The following is an 18204-nucleotide window of genomic DNA, read 5'->3' on the forward strand; positions in this document are numbered from 1 at the left end:
GGCGGACACCTGGACACACATGACATTAATATTGTTTGTGAGGAAAAGCAAGATGGTGGCAGAAGAGAGTGTCACGTCTTACCTGCACTGAGGCAGCAGTGTGCGCGTCTCGACTGTGCATTGGCCGTTTAGGCAGTAGTCCAAGCAGGTGTAGCAGCTGGGCTGCGTCTCACCGTTGGGGCAGCTACACAGTCACACAACATCTCACTTTACATTCCTCATATAGCAACATATTACACAAATAATCATATACTGAGGTATTCATTTCACAAGATGTTGATTAATGTGGTAAGAGGCGTTAGAGGGTTCGAATCTGCGCCTGGGCATCTCTGTGTGGAGTTTGTGTGGGTTTTGTACGAGTGCTCGGCCTCTTCCCACATCCCAAAATCATGTATGTTAGGCTAATTGGAAACTGTAAATCAGGGGTCTCAAACCTGCAGGCCCATATATATGAAATTCATAGTTCAATGTAATTGCAGCCCACACACTTTGGGCAGCTAATAGTTAAATATTTGGGATGTGAATCTTACAAAAACTCCCGATTTGTTTCAATTTCCGATTCTTGGGATGGCCATTTGATTCAGAATCGATTCTTGATACAAACAGATTCTCACGATATATTATTTGGTAAAAAAAAAAAAAAAAGTTTCTTGGCCACTGATGTATGCAGAAAAAACGCAGTAAGTAAGTGCGGAGAAATTAATATTATTTGTTTTTTAAATGGGTTCTTAAAAAAAATATATATATATACACTTTTTTTAATAGATTTTGGAAAATTATGAAGCAATTTAGAATCAAGATTCAGATGTGAATTTTGAGCAAGTACTCCTATTAAATATATTATGACAATACCACTAGAAGGAACACTAACTACAATAGCAAGCACCAAACAAATTAATTATAATTAGCAGTGTTTTGAGTTAAGAGCTCCGTCACAGAACCACTCAATCAATATCAACATCAATAAATATTAATACTATAGAAATAAATCTTAAGACTACTTTAGAGTGGTCAGTGTATAGCTTGTATGGAAAGGATTCAACACACAGCCATTATTGTTTAAATACTTGGCAACACAAGGGAGTAAGATGATGGTGTCTTTCCAACAAGTATGGTGGTAGCAGTGTCATGATCTGGGGTAGCATGAGTCCTGCTGGCACTGGAGTGCTGTAGTTTGAGGGCAAATGTTTTACATTTATTTCCATCCATCCATCCATTTTCTACCGCTTATTCCCTTCGGGGTCGCGGGGGGCGCTGGAGCCTATCTCAGCTGCATTCGGGCGGAAGGCGGGGTACACCCTGGACAAGTCGCCACCTCATCACAGGGCCAACACAGATGGACAGACAACACATTAAATTAAAAATAAAAACAATAATATTTCTAGGTCAACTAAATGTTTTTGTGTGTAAATAAATCCCTCCCAAAACCCCACAAAAAAGTAAATATAAACTAAAGTCACCACAGAAGTTATGATGGTAATGGAAAATGCTAGAAAAAAAGAAAGAAATGTTTTTCCTTTTTTTTACCCAGTTTGATGGGTCAAATTGCGCCAGGCAGCCCAGCCCAATGGAGACTTTTAACAAATATTTAATCTAATTTGTTTTGACTGGGCTTCCGCGTGTTTACCTGCAGGACACCTCCCCGGAGGATGACGTCAGACATCGGCCAGTGGCACAGAACACACACTTATCCAGCTCACACTGGTGCCCGATGTACTGACTGGAGCACTGGCACAGCTTGGTGCCGTTGGAGGTTTGTAAGCACGTTCCGCTGTTCTGACAGAAGCCTTCACATTTACCTGGAGGAGAGGCGGGTATTGTTTGTGGAAAATTAGCTTTATTGTTATGCTTATTAATTATAATAGCGAAGTTGGAGTGTTTACAGTGAGAGTATATTCACTTACTGTACTGGCACTGGTCTCCTTGGTACTCTGTTGGGCAGCTGCAGGTTGGTTGGTTACCAGAGTTGACTGAGCAGTTGCCTCCGTTCTGGCAGTAATCCTGACAAGTGTGACGGTTGCAGGTGGGCCCCGTGAAGCCTTTGGGGCACCTGCATGTTGGAGCACCTATGAAAAACATACAAGTTATGACGACTAACAATAAATAAATGATATTACTTACACATGGGGCTTGGTTCGTTTACAACAAATGATACAACTAACTACGAAAGCTGGCGAGATTCCTTTAGTGCCCAAATCCCAAAAGCGATGAATTAATTGTGCAAAAGTGTATGATGGTTTTGTAAGAACGTTGTCAGCACAGGATGCCACAGGTGCGTCCCACCTGTATGAGATGCGGTGCAAGTGCCGCCGTTCTTGCAGTAAACCCTGCACTGGTTGATCTCGCATCTCTCTCCGGTGTAGCTAGGCTGGCAGCGACACTTGGACACCTGACGTGCATTGAGGAAGCAGCTCCCTCCGTTCTGACACTGAATATCACAGGTGCCTGAAGGGGGAGCTGTGGAAACAATAGTTGGATTCACATTTAAAAATCACAAGATAAAAGATGGTCAAACAGTATTCGAATTGTCAAAACAGATTTCTGTAAACGCATGCGTGTGTTCGCATCCAAACTTACAGAACGGCGACTGGGTCGGGGGTGACCTCTCCACGCATGTGCCGTTGTCAGCCACGTAGTTGTTGGGGCAAGTGCACACGGGTCCACTGGGGCTGAGCAGACAGAGCCACTCACACTTCTTCCTGTCACATGGGTTAGTCACTAATGCAAAGAGACACAACCAGTCAGAATAGTCTTACAGTTTAAACTAAAGTTAGACTTGAAACTTTGGATTGATATAAGTAATGGTCTACATCAGGACTATTTAACTGGCGGCCCTGGGCCAAATCCGGCCCGGGAATGACACCATACCGGCCCACAGGTTCAGTTCAAAACTTGGGAGACAAACAGTTTTGCAGCAAATTACTAAAACACAAGAGTACTCCTGTTGTTTAGAGGAACATAGACCACTGTAAACACAGTGGCAGATTCTTGCGTTGACACTTTAGCCTTGCTAGCAAACATAAAACACTGGGGTCCAAATGAATGATTTACTTAACTGAGGCGTTTCTCAAGGCACCCCTTTAAGTCCGCTCCTTTTTTGCAGTAACACATTTTTTCATAATGTGATTTATGTAACTAAGGTGTTGATGTAGCTTGTTTACTTCAGATGCAGTCAGTAATCATTTGTTCGACTTCTTTAGTTATACTACCGGTAGTAGTGTTCCTCATGGTTCCACTTTTAGTCCTCTCTTTTTCATCATTTGCCTATTCAATGGGTGAGCCCGTGAGTTCAGTTCAAAAAACTTGTGAGAGATATAACATTTTTACAGTGAGTCCTTAAAAACAGCAAAGCGCTCCTGAACTGGCAAAATAAATAGACCAAAATCTAATCTACTGTAGAGGATGCTGGCTCTCCGGAATATGCAAAATAAAACTAAATAGTGAAAGTAGAAGTCAGGCCCCAGAGTCCTCAACCTTCTGGAAATGTGGCCCCTAAAACAATTTAGTTGTTTTATATACTTTATGTTCTATATACTTAATCCCAAATCATCAATTATTTGGCCAAACCTTAAATTAAAATGAATTTTTGACTTGTTCAATTAATATCTTTTAACTGTAGATAACAAGAAAGTGTAGGAGGTTGTAATAGACAGATATTAATGGAAAAATAATACAATTTTATATTTTCCTTACATTTTGACAATGACGTGCGGTGAGGTTGAAATGTATTTTAAAATTGTATTTAATATGCTTTCATCAATGTTAATACAGACTGCTCATTCGGGGATAACACAAAAAATAAGAGAATAATTAACTTCCTTAAGAATTGTATTTTACTATTTGGGGTCTTACATTTTGTTTGTACCTGAACTGCATGCACATATCATCTTCCACGAAAAGCTCTATACAGGTACATGGATTAAAAAAGTCTGATCACCTTCTGTTTTATCTAAAAGTTTAGTTTGGAGACATTTGTGTGCTTGTATTAACCCCCTTAGTAGTCACATTCATTCAGCAGAGCATTAAATAATTGTATTTTGTTTGTGTAAATAAAGTTTTTCGAACAAAATCCACTTGGTTACTTCTGTGGAAAAAGATTGTGTGGTAGCAACAAGCGCCTGCTAGCTCACCTACGCCACCCCAATTCATACTGATGCAGTGAGTGTGTGGCGACTTGGATGACTACAGGGCTTCTACGTAAGATTTTTCTGTATTTATATCCGTATTAGTAAGAATAATGATGCCACACTAAAATTAAATATATAACACAGACTGCAGATTTTACAGTCTAAAGTCATGGTATAAAAACGTTTCTGGAAGCGTTATATTGGTGACATCGCTGACAAACAAAAATAGCCTTTACCTCAGCTAGTGCTGACTCGGCTATGCATTAAAGAAGAAAACTAATACTGTGCACGGCCTTGTCTGGTTTCTAGGATGTAATCATTCAGTGCACTCAGGACATTGCACACTGCACAAAATCTGATAAATTCGCATATGCACTAAGCAGAATGCACTAAGCATGAATGCTTATAGTGGCAGCCTCATATGAGCTTTATATGTTTATAACACAGTTTTATAAACAATATCTATTTTACCAATTTATATATATATTTTTTTCTTCATCAAAACAAGTAAAGCTGTGCCTCACCAGCCTACTTTGGCCGCACGTCCCTGCATTTTGACAATGACTAATATCTCTAATCTTTAAAGAATTTTGAGAAACATTTTGCAGCATACTAGAGCATTATCCGCAAGTTTTGATATGCCTATCATCTCCATTAAAAAAAAACACCCTTTAAAAATGTTGTCAAGGTTTGAATCACTCTGGTTTTAAGTGTAGGTAGGGAGGGTGGGTATTTTGGCATGTTAGATGGATAATAGGACAAAGACGCAGTGAAAAACATTTCACGATTTGTCTCTTTATACCAAAAAGCAACAATAAATAATATAAAAAATAATTGTTCTTTAAATCTAATGTCCAAGACACTCACTCTCCGGCTGCTTGTATCGGTGGTACAGGACAATGTCCGTAGCATGGTTGATGCCTGTGGTGAGATTCTCCACGGTGCCTTTTCCAAACTTGTTGACCCGGAAGACAACGTTATTGACTAACGTGACTCCATATATGTAATCCTCAAAAATATCGATGTTCATTGGATGGACCAGATCTGGAAAAGAGCAAAGGTTAACACCACAGGTGACATTTTATCTGACTGCTATTTTGCATTTATTTCAAACGCTCAAATTAACACTTCTGTTCAATTAAGGGGGTGATTTACATAAACTAACTAACAGAGTCACTAATTGCATGGACATCTGTGGCTATAGGCAACCCCCTGATGTCATATTTACTATCGGCACAAGACAGTAGCCTCATTTTAGTGTTATTAGAGTTTAGCAGCTTTATCTACCTCTGCATGTTCATGAACTACATGGTAGGGAAGCTATGTTTTCTTTCCACTTTCTCATGCACTGCGTTATATAATATTGTTAGAGTTAAACTGTTGGATTAAATTAGTTTACAAATTTTCTCTCCAATTATCACCTGATTGACTTATTGTTAGTCCTACTTCTTAAATTGTTTTCCACAGATCTGATCAAATCTGAACTTCAAATTAAGGCTCTATCTTCTTTGTTTAGGTAAACACCCCCAGCTCTAATTGGTGCATGTACAGTAAGTCACAAATAAATACATAAATAACTCAACTGTTTTTAATGCTGGTGACAGCAATGACAGGATCCGAGCCATCCAGTCGAACACTTCCTATGACTGACAGCTTTGCATCTGCCCAATAAAGTCGTTCGTTGAAGTAGTCCACTGCCAAACCTGTAGAATGAAAGAACATTGTAGTCTATAGTGGGGAGAAAGAGCATGCCTTTTAAGATAATGTCAATAAATCGGACCTGTTGGCCATTGGATGTTTTCATGCACAAGAGTCTGCCTCAGTGTTCCATCCATGGCAGCTGTCTCAATTTTGGGATGATTCCCCCAGTCTGCCCAGTACATGGTGCTGAAACAAAAATACACAGTTTAAATATTACCAAAAACAAAACATGTAGGATCGGACTTCATACCCCCTCTGCGGATCCACAACGATGGCGTAAGGCTCGTCTATCATGCCAGAGATGAGGGTCTTGCTGTGCCGACCTGACATTTGAGCCACTTTAATGACATCTTGACCAGAGTCGGTCCAGTACAGGTTACCAGCAACCCAGTCCACGGCAATCCCTCGAGGCATCTTCAGTTCTTTAATCTGAATAACATCAGACAGAGTTATTTCAGTTAGCATTAGTGCAAATTACGAAGTGAATATTGTGTATTGCTCAAGAGTTGTACCTGCAGGTTGGTGATCCTGCCCGCACTTTGCCTTCGATTACGGTGGGAGTTGGATGATGACGACAATGTAGACTGTCCAGGAAGTTCGTAAGAAGAGATACAATTCTTGTGCCAATTGGTCCAGAAGATACGGTTGGTCTTAACGTGCAGGTCCATCGCGTCGATGCGCACACTAGCGTCTCCCTGGAAGGTTTGTTCATAGCGCCAGTTGGGCATTCCAGGATCCAGGCTGCGGATTTCGTTGTCATCGGCGATATAAAGAACCTGCTGAGTGCTGTTCAAGTCTGCAAGTGAAAGGAGGACTTTTAAAAGAACAAATGCATGGTTATGACCCCCACAATGTATGCCACTAGGGAGCATTTCTAACATCCATCCATCCATCCATTTTCTACCGCTTATTCCCTTCGGGGTAGCGGGGGGCAACTAATTTGTAGGGATGTAATGGTATTTTAAATATTGTGGTATTTAGGTTTAAAAATGCTAGCAATAATGCCATGGCATGTGACAGTATGAAACGAGAACTTGGAATACTCCTGTCAGTGTAGGTTTTTTTTCTGGAGCTATTGAGTGGGCCGGTCTGAGAAGTACACTACACCTCCCATGATACCCGGCGCGTCTTTCGTTGGCCTGATGAATGAGTAGACAAGCAGTTATTTCCTTTGGGCGTAACTCCTCTAGTGTGAGCGAAAACATGCAAAAAAAGAGTAATTTAGTAAAGAAGCCACTTAATGAACCATTAAAATAACCCTCAAAATATCCTTGAGGTGAAACCAAGAAGCCAGTGAGGTTTTTACATTGTTAAGTTAAATTGTTAGTTAACCTCCTGAGAATGAGCATTCTCCAAACCAATACGAAAATGTCAACTGCGGAGAACTCTGTTTCTCAGGAAATTAAAAGTTGAACGACACTAATCTCAACATTATTTTACACGTGTTATACTGGATGTTTACATTTTTAGTTTAAACATATTCAACTGATTTTTTTTATTGTATTTTATGTTTGTTTGTTACTTAGAACACTGGATGTTCCTTCACCCTTCTAAGGACTAAAAATACACACAATGGCATTTGTATCAAGTCTTCTTTAGTTTTTTTTTTAACAATACTGCAATATACCGCACCTTGGCTTTAGTATCGTGACAATATCGTATTGCAATATTTGGATATTGGTACATCTCTACTCAATCAAAAAAGGAAATATATCCGCTCTATGTTTTTATATTTACAGTTACGTGTTGTAAATCAGCTTGGTTGGATGTGGCTAGTGTCTGTTAACACCCTCCAGAAAGGATTATCTTGCTAGGAAACAAGCTGAGGTCTGCAACAGAATCTGCACTATAATGAGTTGTATCTTCACCAATATTTTTAGTATATGTTGATGATTTGAGTGTGGAATAATTACATTGACATTATGATAACTATACATTGTGCACTTAAGTCTTCCGTGTTGTGTTTCTGTTTGCCTTCATTTTTTTTGCTTTGTTTACTGTGTTTCCTCCCTCTACCACACTATGTTGAATTGATTGTGTTGCATTGGCATGATGTCATGCACAGCAGCTATTGCCTTTTGCAAGCAGAACAGAACTGAACTGAACTGCATGACTCGGTGGAAACATAAAAGTAAAATTTAGGCTGGTCCTCACTGTCAGCTTTGCAGGTGTCATTGATTCGTGTGAAGTACTTATGGCAGCTGCATTTGTAGGAGCCCTTAGTGTTGTTGCAGATGTGAGAGCATGCCCCAAACTGTAGGCACTCATTCTTGTCTGGAAAAACAAATCAAACATGATAAAATCAAAATTTGTTTGGAACAATCGCTTTTAAGGGTAAAAAGCATCTGTGTGTGTTTACCTCCACAGGTGCGATATCCTATTTTGTGGAAGCCAGGTTTACAAGAACAGAAGGCGTCTGTGCCGTTGGTGACACAGTGGGCCTCATCGCCGTCACCGCAGTGTGTCCTGTTACTCCTGCAGTCGTTTAGTTTGGTTTCTGAAACGTACACAACAATTGTTGGCAAACTTGGGTGCATAATAGTACCTTGTAAGGACAAAAAGAAAGGGGCACCTGGCCATTTCATCTGCAGAAAGTTAAATATGGGACTATATATTTAGTTTACCTCTTTGCAGCACTTTTTTCAAGACGTAATGTGATATTTGATTGTGAGAATTGTTCATTTATACAAAATTGAGGTCAGACACACAAAACATGTATAAACTTCACTTAGGGATCCAGGGTTCACAGCCATGCATAGTTGAAAGCATTATATTGACAAAAATGTTTTAGAATTCAAATCAAAAGGGTAAATTGTGTTTACCAATACTTTTGTTCATACAGCGCATAAATTAACCTGTCTTGCAGTTGATCTCGTCCGATCCATAGTCCTCGCAGTCATTAAAGACATTACATCGCAAAGTGGCACTGATGCATTTTCCGCTGGCACACAAGAACTCGTCTTTCTCACAAGTAGGAACAGCTGGGTGGGCCGCTGTGGGAATACAGTGAACACGCACGCACACACGCACACACACAGACACACACAGCTCAGCAAACTCTTTCATAACAGCGACTGATGAAGTCTATCTACTATTAGTAGGTTGCCTTCAAAGTTACTTACGACAATTCAGTTCATCCGATTTGTCGCCGCAGTGATTGACGCCGTCACATCTCTTTGACACTTGCAGACACACACGGTCATTCTGGCAGCGGAAAGTTCTGGTGGGAGGACACTGGAATTTCCCTACAAATCACACAGCAACAATAACAATATCAGATGAAGGAAAAAAAAATGTCACTGCAAAAAATGTAATTGAAAGAATTAAAAAACGTTTTATTTTTTAAACATGCACTTTGTATTTTAATCAATATGCTTATGTTAAGTACTAATGTGAGAATCAAATGACCAAAGGTTAGTAATACCGTTTCAAATTGTAAATATTGTGAAATTGCAGCTAGGGTGATACTCGCTAGCGAGCTTAAATCCTTACATGAATACAAGACACATTTATGTCTTTCCCCATTATAAACATCATACCCCAATCTAAACTTGTATAAACACATTGCTGACTGAGCAACTAATTAATTCAATTGTGAATTTTGAACCTACAGGCTGTGCTCTCTTAAACCAGAGTGATAAAGCAGATGTTAAGATCCAACAGGAAGTGAACCCATGTAATGTCACATAAACAGGAAGTGTAGGACGCAACACCTGTCGTGCTTTAACTGTATCATTAGGAAACACTATAAAACCTCTACAAATTAAAACAGAATAAGATAAACATATCTAAACAGTCAAATAACAATAATACGGCTCTTAAAAAGCCACAACAATATTTGAAGTTTTCTCTGACAAGAAAGTATATTGTGTATGTGCTGTTTATTTATTTGCCTAGTTATTTTCAAAATAAAATGTGGTTAAAATATTTCAGTGTGTGTAAGTACATTTTGAGCACATTCACCAATTCCGTAATAATAATGATAACCCTGATCATTTTGGTTACAATAACAGTGATATGAAATTTTCATATCGTTACTTCCCTAATGTTAAATAATATCAACCAAAATCTGAGAAAAATCAAGAAAATTTGATGAGGTAAACATTTTTTTTTTTAGTATGCTTATTTTAAGAAATGGTACATGTTAAGATAAGCAAACTAGTCTAACATAATTTTTTAAAAAAATATCCTGGTAGTCAAAAATAAGTATTTTCACCTTGTTTTCAGATTATTCTTGCTGGAATTTTTTAAGGGTATTTTAGAGTTAACATAACACACAGCAGTGATATATATTTTTTATTTCCTTAGTTTGTGTCCTACTGACACCCCTCTAACAGAAATATATATTTTTATTGGTCAATTGGGCACTATTGACTATTCTGATTCTGATTCTAATTCTGATGAATAAGCCCTCTGAAGTCTGCCTATAGCAACAAGTGGCTGTGTAAATATGTGATGTGCCCAGAAACAACAATATAAATATTATGTCGCTACACTAATTCAAATTCTAATCCATTTGTCCATTCATCCATTTTCTACCGCTTGTCCCTTTCGGTGTCATGGAGGGTGCAGGAGCCTATCTCAGCTGTGATGTTTCTCAATAGATTATTAATATTTTCTGTTAAAAGGACAAATTGGAAAAAAAAAACTGACACGTAAACTGCTTGGTGCCCAACCATTAATTTTCACCATTACATTAACACCACTAAGTAAGAGTGTGATTCACACGCTGACACTCACTGCACTCTTCCGGATTCTCATCAGAGTTGTCCCCGCAGTCATCCTCTCCATCGCACTTCCAGGCGAGAGGTTTACACAGAGTGTTGTTACACTGGAACTCATCCACATGACAGAGACGTCCAGCTGCAAGAACAGGGAGTTCATGTCAAACGTTATACAAAATGAGTAGCGAGACAACATAAAATAGTAACAAATGAAGAATTATATACTCACCAGCAATGTGGCAGTTCTCCTCATCGCTGCCATCCATGCAGTCTGGGTCAGCGTCACACCTCCAGCCAATGGGAATACAGTGTCCGTTCTTACACTGGAACTGGTCGTTGTCACACTTGAGAACACAGTCATGCTGGAGAAAAGTCCAATGGACATGCAGGTAAAGGTTATAGTTCTTTGTAGTGAATTAATACAAAACACATAAGAGGTAAATAGGTTCTGTACCTCGTCGGAACCATCAGCGCAGTCGTGGTCTCCATCGCATTTCCACCTCCCAGCGATGCAGCGGCCATTTGTGCAGGCAAACTCGCTTTCGGAACACTGGCGAGGCACTGTGTGTGAAAAAGACAAGGCGTGGCTTATGTTAGTGGCAGGCTACTTTTCCCTTTCATATTCCGCATCAACACAAAAGACATGAATAGTGGGACATCAAGTCTTGGGAGGACAAAGGGAGCGCTGTAATTCTGCATGTACAGGCCACAACATTAGGTACACTTGCACAACCTAATAACATATGATCACAAATTCTACCTTAACAGAGATAACAATCCTTAGCTTTGATGTTAATATTTTATATGTATCAAGGTAGGCCTGGGCTGATGAATAAATCAATTAATCGAACGATAATTGAAAATGGCCTCGATAACTTTCCTGTGTTTTTGTGAGATTTTCTTTGTCTCTCTGCATCCCGTTTATGTAATAGCAGAATTAAATTAACAGAGTGAACCCTCTTGTGAGTCATTCACAATGTTTGTCTCGATTTGCGGAGGCGGGGCCACTATCTTACACACAAGCTGAACGGACGGAGAGTCGCGAGTGAGAATCATCACAAGTAAACACAAATTAGAGGGAAAAAAGATGATTACAAAGCCAAATGTCCCTGTGCTGGAATATTTTGACTTCAAACAAGTGAGCAAAATGAGCCCTTCAACACGGACGAAGGAGCCAGTTTACGACTTTGTAAAAGGTTTTGGCAACCAACTAGACAACTAAACAAACCACCCAACCCAGTGTTTTCAACTGGGGAAAAAGCTGCACTTCAAGATGTTCAAAATTTATTGAAGTTAAAATATTGCTAAAGGAAACAAGCGGTACAAAATGGATGGATAAAATTTAATAATCCATTTTATTTTTTTGTTTGCTTAGTTGTTTGAGGCATTTAAAAGTTATTGACCTTACAATTACAATGGTAAAAAAATACTAATGAGAAATAAAAGCATTATTAGTACTATATATCATATCATGATATATAGTACTTAACTTGACCTAGTTTTACTTAATTTTGGTCTCTTATCTGCAATAATATGTGGGATAATATATCGTCCCGCTAAATGTGTTACTGACTCAGGCCTATATTAAGGTTACCTTTTTAATTGTAGGTCACATGGTTTAACTGAGCATAATTATCTTTGTAAAAACAACATTTTTGAGACAGGGCTCATTAAATTGTGCAGGTGTATCTAATCAAGTGTCCAGTGTGTATTATACTTTTCAGCACTTGCACAGTGATATTTTGCAGATTAGACACAAAATAAGTCAATTTCAAAATCTGCTTGCAGACTCTTAAAGCTGGGAGAGGTTTAAGTGTGGACAGAAGCATGACAACATGTTTGACATGTGAAAGTGGAAGAAACTCACCTCTAGCTCATGCCAACAGGACAGTATGAAATGAAACAGACGTCACATGAGGTGAAATGCATCAGAAATGGAAGTGAGTGAATGAAATTTTGACGCAGTAATAATGTCTTAGGACACTTAAAGTGTTAGCCAGAGCAGACGAGAACAGGCCGCAGTGCAATAGTGACACCAACCACACTTGTCTTCATCTGAGTTGTCGCCACAGTCGTTGTCGTAGTCACACTGCCAACGGCCCGGCACGCAGCGGTTGTTTTTGCACCTGAACTGATACGGCTCACATGTCCTCTCAGCTGCACATAATGACCATGAGATTATTAAATTACAGCAAAACGACTTTACTCTAATGACCACAAATGCATTGTTTCAATGTTCTCACCACACTCCTCTTTTGGTTCATCGGATGCATCGCCGCAGTCGTCTTCTCCGTCGCACTTCCAGCGAGCCGGGATGCAGCGCCCGGAGTCTTTACAACGGAACTCATCAACACCGCAGGTCATTTGGGCTGGAAGCGAAAACATTTTAAGTATGGTTTTAATAGGACTGAAATTCCGCACACATGGCAGCATAGACTGTATTATGGATACTGTATAAAATACAGATTGCGGTGGTATAAGGTTGTACGATATACTGGTACAAATAAATTCAAAACGCTACTATACTGACTTTAAAAAATACCGGTACGTTTTTTTTATCTGCATGCTGCCGTGCGACTGTGGTGTACAGAGTGGAGGAGCATGTGGAGTGTGTAAGCCAGCACACACTCAGCAGAGCGCACAAAGGGAAACCGTGAGGAGAGGAAAAATGGAAAATAAAGGCAATTCTACTGGTTAATAAAGAGGGTGCGTGAAGCGCAATATGAAGATTACTGGGCTTCAAAACTAGCGATAAAGATGACGCTTTAAACACAGAAGTGCAGTGGTGCAAGCAGTGCTTTAAAGCAGGCATCACCAAAGGTAACATGATTAAAATATTACCATTTTTGCTTCAAATTTAGTTAAACAATTAAATAATCAGATCGACAGGTAAAAAAGTTAACTAGCTCCTCTTTTGTGCACATACAGTTACATAGACGTGTACACAGCTGTTTGGCTTGATGCCAAATATTAGCGCAGTCCAAACCGCCCATGCAACATAGATGACTTAATTTGGTAACAAATTCCTACAATTTGTATTTTATCTTTAACAATGTGTGTTTTATCTGGTAAATGTGTTATTTATGTACAATACTTTTAGCCATAGTATTGTTTTTAGTATTTGCGAATGATTGTTTTTGTCTTAAAGCACAGACCAAGAGTAGCAACCATAAATCATGACGCATACTGTCAATAAAGCTTTCTATTACTGTATATTCTAACCTACAGTATTCCTAGATTATGGCAGGCTATATGTAATATATACAATTGTAAATAGTTTTTGAGTGCAACAAGAAAAGCCCATTGTGTTCAATGCCTTTTAATTTGTATTTTAATCTTCTAAAATTGTTCTTTGAGTGCAATAAGAACAACATGTTAAATGTATCGTAGGATTTTTTGTTAAAATAAAGAGAACAATTATTTTTTGGTGGTGCCTTATATTTTAAAAGTATTGCTGTATCTGTAATTACCAAAATGTTCAACACTATCATCTAATCGTAATAATAATACATGTTAAAACTTACTACATTACTTAAACAACTGATTCCTCAAGTACATTTATTTGTGAAAAGTGAAAATATGTTTTTGTAGTGCCGTCAAAGGATTATTTTATCAAAATAATCACACTTTTGATTTTGGATTACCATGATCACGTATTACTTGCATGCATAATTTAAGTTAACTTAAAAAGACCCCGATATTTGGACAATAATGCAATTTTACTGTCAGAGTGTAATACAGGAACGTGTTTAAATGTTTTACTTGAATGCACGTCATTTATTTGCTAATGTCCCGTCGAGGTGTGTTTCAAATGGAAATTTGCCAGAGAGCACACCAGTCGGAGTCTCCTCACTCAACTTTGCACTGGCATATGGATTGACCTGATCACTCACCGAACAACCTGGGCCGCCTTTCAGTTAACCATCCACTGTTAAGGTAAAGGAGCATGTACGGTCAAAATACATTTCATGATGAATCTGTATTATACATGATTAATGCGATAATTTGTTGTGATTAATCGCATGAGTTACCACGTTATTTTTAAGAGCCCTAGTTTTTTGTTTAGATCAGTTACAAACAACACATAAGCGCAGTTATGAACACAAAATGTAAAAACACTATCAATCTTACTGCAGTTAGTGGGTTCATCCGATCCGTCAACACAGTCGTTGTCTCGGTCACACACCCAAACACGAGGGATGCAGCGTTTGGTGATGGCACACTGAAACTGGGTGGGTGCACATGTGACCTCGGCTGCAGGGTCAGAGGACAAGATATGTTATTACCACAGTGAGAAATGAAGCATGTACAAGGAGAATGAAAAGCGAGGAACACTCACGGCAGTCCTTCTCGTCCTCTCCCTCTCCACAATTGTCTTGGCCGTTACAGCGGAAGATGCCTGGGATGCAGCGACTTGGGTGGGAACATTTGAACTGGCTGGGCAGGCAAACGTGAATATCTGCGGTGGAGTTGTAATAATAAACAATTCAGCACATGTGAAGACTCATTTGCATTTCAAAGATTGGGGGATAATCATCCAAAATAAGCGGTTCTAATGCAAGAATGTGAGCTGTACCGCAGTTGGCCTCGTCTGAATTGTCCTGACAGTCGTTGTCTCCATCACATATGTACGCAGGGTTGGTGCAGATGCCTGTGCCGCACTGGAACTGGCCTGGTCTGCACTTAAATTCAGCTGGCACACAAGAAGAATTAAAAATGAACAACTTAACAACTCTTACAAGGAAATTTCAACTCACGACAATCCGCGGGCTCGTCTGAGCGATCGCCGCAGTCGTCCTCTGTGTCGCATTTCCACCAGAAAGGAATGCACTTATCGTTCTTGCAGACAAACTATAAGGCAGGAAAGAGGAATAAATACATTTTCATCAGCTACACGTTTACATGATGAAGATGTTAGCACCTGGCTGGCCGTGCAGTTGGACATGCAAGTACGATGGTCGCTGGCCAGGTAGAAGTTAGTGGGGCAGGCACATTTGTAACCCCCTCCAGGAGAGATGAGGCAGAGGTTACTGCAGCCGCCGTTGTTTGTCTGGCACGGGTGGTCACGCACTGGACAGGGAAAAATAGCAAGGGCAAAATGTAAACTTAAAAAGTCAAACAATACACAATGACACACCTTGTTAAATTGTGTAATTGATCATTTAATTAAAAAAATATATTGCATTGTCCTTGATGTTTTTTTTTCCTAAATATCAACAATTTCACCTACCCTCAGGCTGGCGATAGGGATGGAAAATGTGAATGTCCATGGGCCGATGCAAGGTGCTGATCAGGGTGCTCTTGTTAGTTCCCAGAGTCTTGTGAGCTCTGTTGATGGACTTGGTCTCCCAGTCTGTCCAGTAGATGTACTCCTCAAAGAGAGTCATGGCGAAGATGTGCGGAATATCTTGGCTAAGTACTGTCAGGAGACAATAAATTTACATATCAGCGTTGACTAATACTGGCATTCAAAAACACAATAATTTCAAATTTTCCTGTTTCATGAAAACTTACTATTAGATTGTGCAGATGTACCTAAACAAGTGTCCGGAGAGTGAACACTATTCAAATTTACAAGGCAGTTGTAATCTTGACAACATGAAATAATTGAAGGGAGGTTATAATAATAATAATACATTTAATTTATAACGCATTTTATATTTCTACAATCTCAAAGTGCTACAGAGTGCAATGCTGTTAGAGCATTAATGGCGTCTCCTAAGAGTTACGTAATATTTCACACGCCTGATTAGCTTTTATTCCATAAATGTGCTCTTTCTACTTCCATATACTTGTCGTATTGTGTGTTTGCTTTCTGTGTTTGGCACAAGCATGTCAACACACTTGAGTTGGATAAATATTGCTTACATTTTAATCGGTAATAGTACCAAATCTGTACTTCAGTGGCCTAGTGGTTAGAGTGTCCGCCCTGAGATCGGTAGGTTGGAGTTCAAATCCCAGCCGAGTCATACCAAAGACTATAAAAATGGGACCCGTTTCCACCCTGCTTGGCACTCAGCATCAAGGGTTGGAGTTGGGGGTTAAATCACCAAAATGATTCACGGGCGCAGCGCCGCTGCTGCCCACTGCTCCCCAAGGGGATGGGTCAAATGCAGAGGACAAATTTCACCACATCTAGTGTGTGTGTGACAATCATTGGTACTTTAATCTTTAATCTTTAATCTTAAAAATGGTGCCGGTGCTCAAACAGTGCCTGAACCTGTACTTTATAAAATTCAAAATATGCAAGTTTTTGTTGAAAAATAACATTTATATGTACGGAATTCAAGTTGGACAAACCAGTAATTTAAATACTTCAACTATATTAATTAAAACAAAGTAATACAGTAATCCCTCTTTTATCGCTGTTAAATTGTTATATCTGCGATGTGTTGATGCACGACATGGTGAGGGATGACTGAACATAAAAAAAAAAAAAGAAATAAAATCCAAAACAAAGTGTCATATTTATTGCAGCTATACAGAACATCAGAGCTGCCAGGCCTCACGCTTGGGGTGGTGGGGACAGCGTGGCTCGGTTGGTAGAGCGGCCCTGCCAGCAACCTGAGGGTACCTGGTTTGATCTCATGTCCCATTTTAAGTTCAATGACAATAAAATGCCATTCCACTCAGAGTTGAGAGGAGACGGAAAGCTACCACTGTTTTTGTCTTGGTTTACAGAGGGACATTAATGTAAATAGAGTTCTAACAAAGACCAAAAAATGTGAGCACATTACACCAATTCTTAAATCCTTACATTGGCTCCCTGTACATCAGAGAATTGATTTCAAAATCCTCCTGCTCACATATAAATCACTACATGGTCTAGGGCCCAAGTATATCACTGATATGCTCCCACTATATACGCCCTCTAGATCACTAAGATCTTCTGAGACCAATCTGTTAGCGGTTCCAAGAGTAAACTCAAATCAAGGGAGATCATCATTCAGTCACTATGCAACACATAGCTGGAATAAACTTCCTGAAGATGTCAGACTCTCCCCAACTCTCACTACTTTTAAAACTAGACTGAAGACTTTTATGTTCACCTTAGCTTTCAGCTAAATCTTTTAATCTTTTAACTTTTAACGTCTGCACTGTTTTTATTTTTATTGTCTGCATTTTAATTTTGCTTTTATTTTCTTTCATTTCACTTTGTTGTCTGTGAAGCACTTTGAGTCTGCCTTGTGTATGAAAAGCGCTATACAAATAAAGTTGCCTTGCCTTTGCCTTGCCTAAATGTTTCATCACTGTCACGCTTAAAATAAAAACAAACGTATCGTTCATGTTAATGAGCCAGTCAATATTTTTGATTTGTTCATGAATATCAAATTTGATACATTTAACGATGTAGAACAAAGAAAAATACAACTAAACTAAGAATCAACAGAAGAAAATCCATTTACAATTCTACTCATAATTTGTTTTTATTTAACTAACTTTTTATGTCTCTTACTATGTTATTCCTCTCTCCTACAGCATCCATTGTAATCAATTATACAAATTAGCAAATCATGTCATCTGGCAAGCTCTAGCAACTTTTATAACAGTCAATAGCTACTTTCCTTACCGAGGAGTTGGCAACACTGGAATATGAAGAGAGATTAGAAGATATTTGAGGACAGTGAGGACGGAAATGTAGTAGAGATACA

The 18204-nt window shown here is 39.1% G+C and overlaps 1 protein-coding gene across 2 annotated transcripts in view; it reads right to left on the bottom strand.

The window, feature by feature from the left end:
• LOC133653629 (low-density lipoprotein receptor-related protein 1-like) overlaps window positions 1–18204 on the bottom strand; it is a 223583-nt gene that overhangs the window by 6091 nt on the left and 199288 nt on the right. For both annotated transcript variants that reach the window (XM_062053123.1, XM_062053124.1), the window contains exons 61-86: window positions 15783–15971; window positions 15474–15622; window positions 15310–15403; window positions 15129–15245; window positions 14892–15011; window positions 14684–14806; window positions 12796–12921; window positions 12593–12709; window positions 11007–11113; window positions 10782–10914; window positions 10569–10691; window positions 8951–9073; window positions 8684–8821; window positions 8188–8325; window positions 7983–8102; window positions 6341–6624; window positions 6079–6257; window positions 5908–6014; window positions 5711–5830; window positions 4995–5171; window positions 2578–2718; window positions 2284–2457; window positions 1905–2066; window positions 1628–1799; window positions 83–184; window positions 1–9 (exon numbers count right to left, since the gene is read on the bottom strand). The exon at window positions 1–9 is cut by the window's left edge and continues 65 nt beyond it. In XM_062053123.1, coding sequence (XP_061909107.1) covers window positions 1–9; window positions 83–184; window positions 1628–1799; window positions 1905–2066; window positions 2284–2457; window positions 2578–2718; window positions 4995–5171; window positions 5711–5830; window positions 5908–6014; window positions 6079–6257; window positions 6341–6624; window positions 7983–8102; window positions 8188–8325; window positions 8684–8821; window positions 8951–9073; window positions 10569–10691; window positions 10782–10914; window positions 11007–11113; window positions 12593–12709; window positions 12796–12921; window positions 14684–14806; window positions 14892–15011; window positions 15129–15245; window positions 15310–15403; window positions 15474–15622; window positions 15783–15971 — 3544 coding nt within the window. The remainder of the gene's footprint in view (window positions 10–82; window positions 185–1627; window positions 1800–1904; window positions 2067–2283; window positions 2458–2577; window positions 2719–4994; window positions 5172–5710; window positions 5831–5907; window positions 6015–6078; window positions 6258–6340; window positions 6625–7982; window positions 8103–8187; window positions 8326–8683; window positions 8822–8950; window positions 9074–10568; window positions 10692–10781; window positions 10915–11006; window positions 11114–12592; window positions 12710–12795; window positions 12922–14683; window positions 14807–14891; window positions 15012–15128; window positions 15246–15309; window positions 15404–15473; window positions 15623–15782; window positions 15972–18204) is intronic.

Source organism: Entelurus aequoreus, linkage group LG07, assembly GCF_033978785.1.
Source record: "Entelurus aequoreus isolate RoL-2023_Sb linkage group LG07, RoL_Eaeq_v1.1, whole genome shotgun sequence".
Lineage (NCBI taxonomy): Eukaryota > Metazoa > Chordata > Actinopteri > Syngnathiformes > Syngnathidae > Entelurus > Entelurus aequoreus.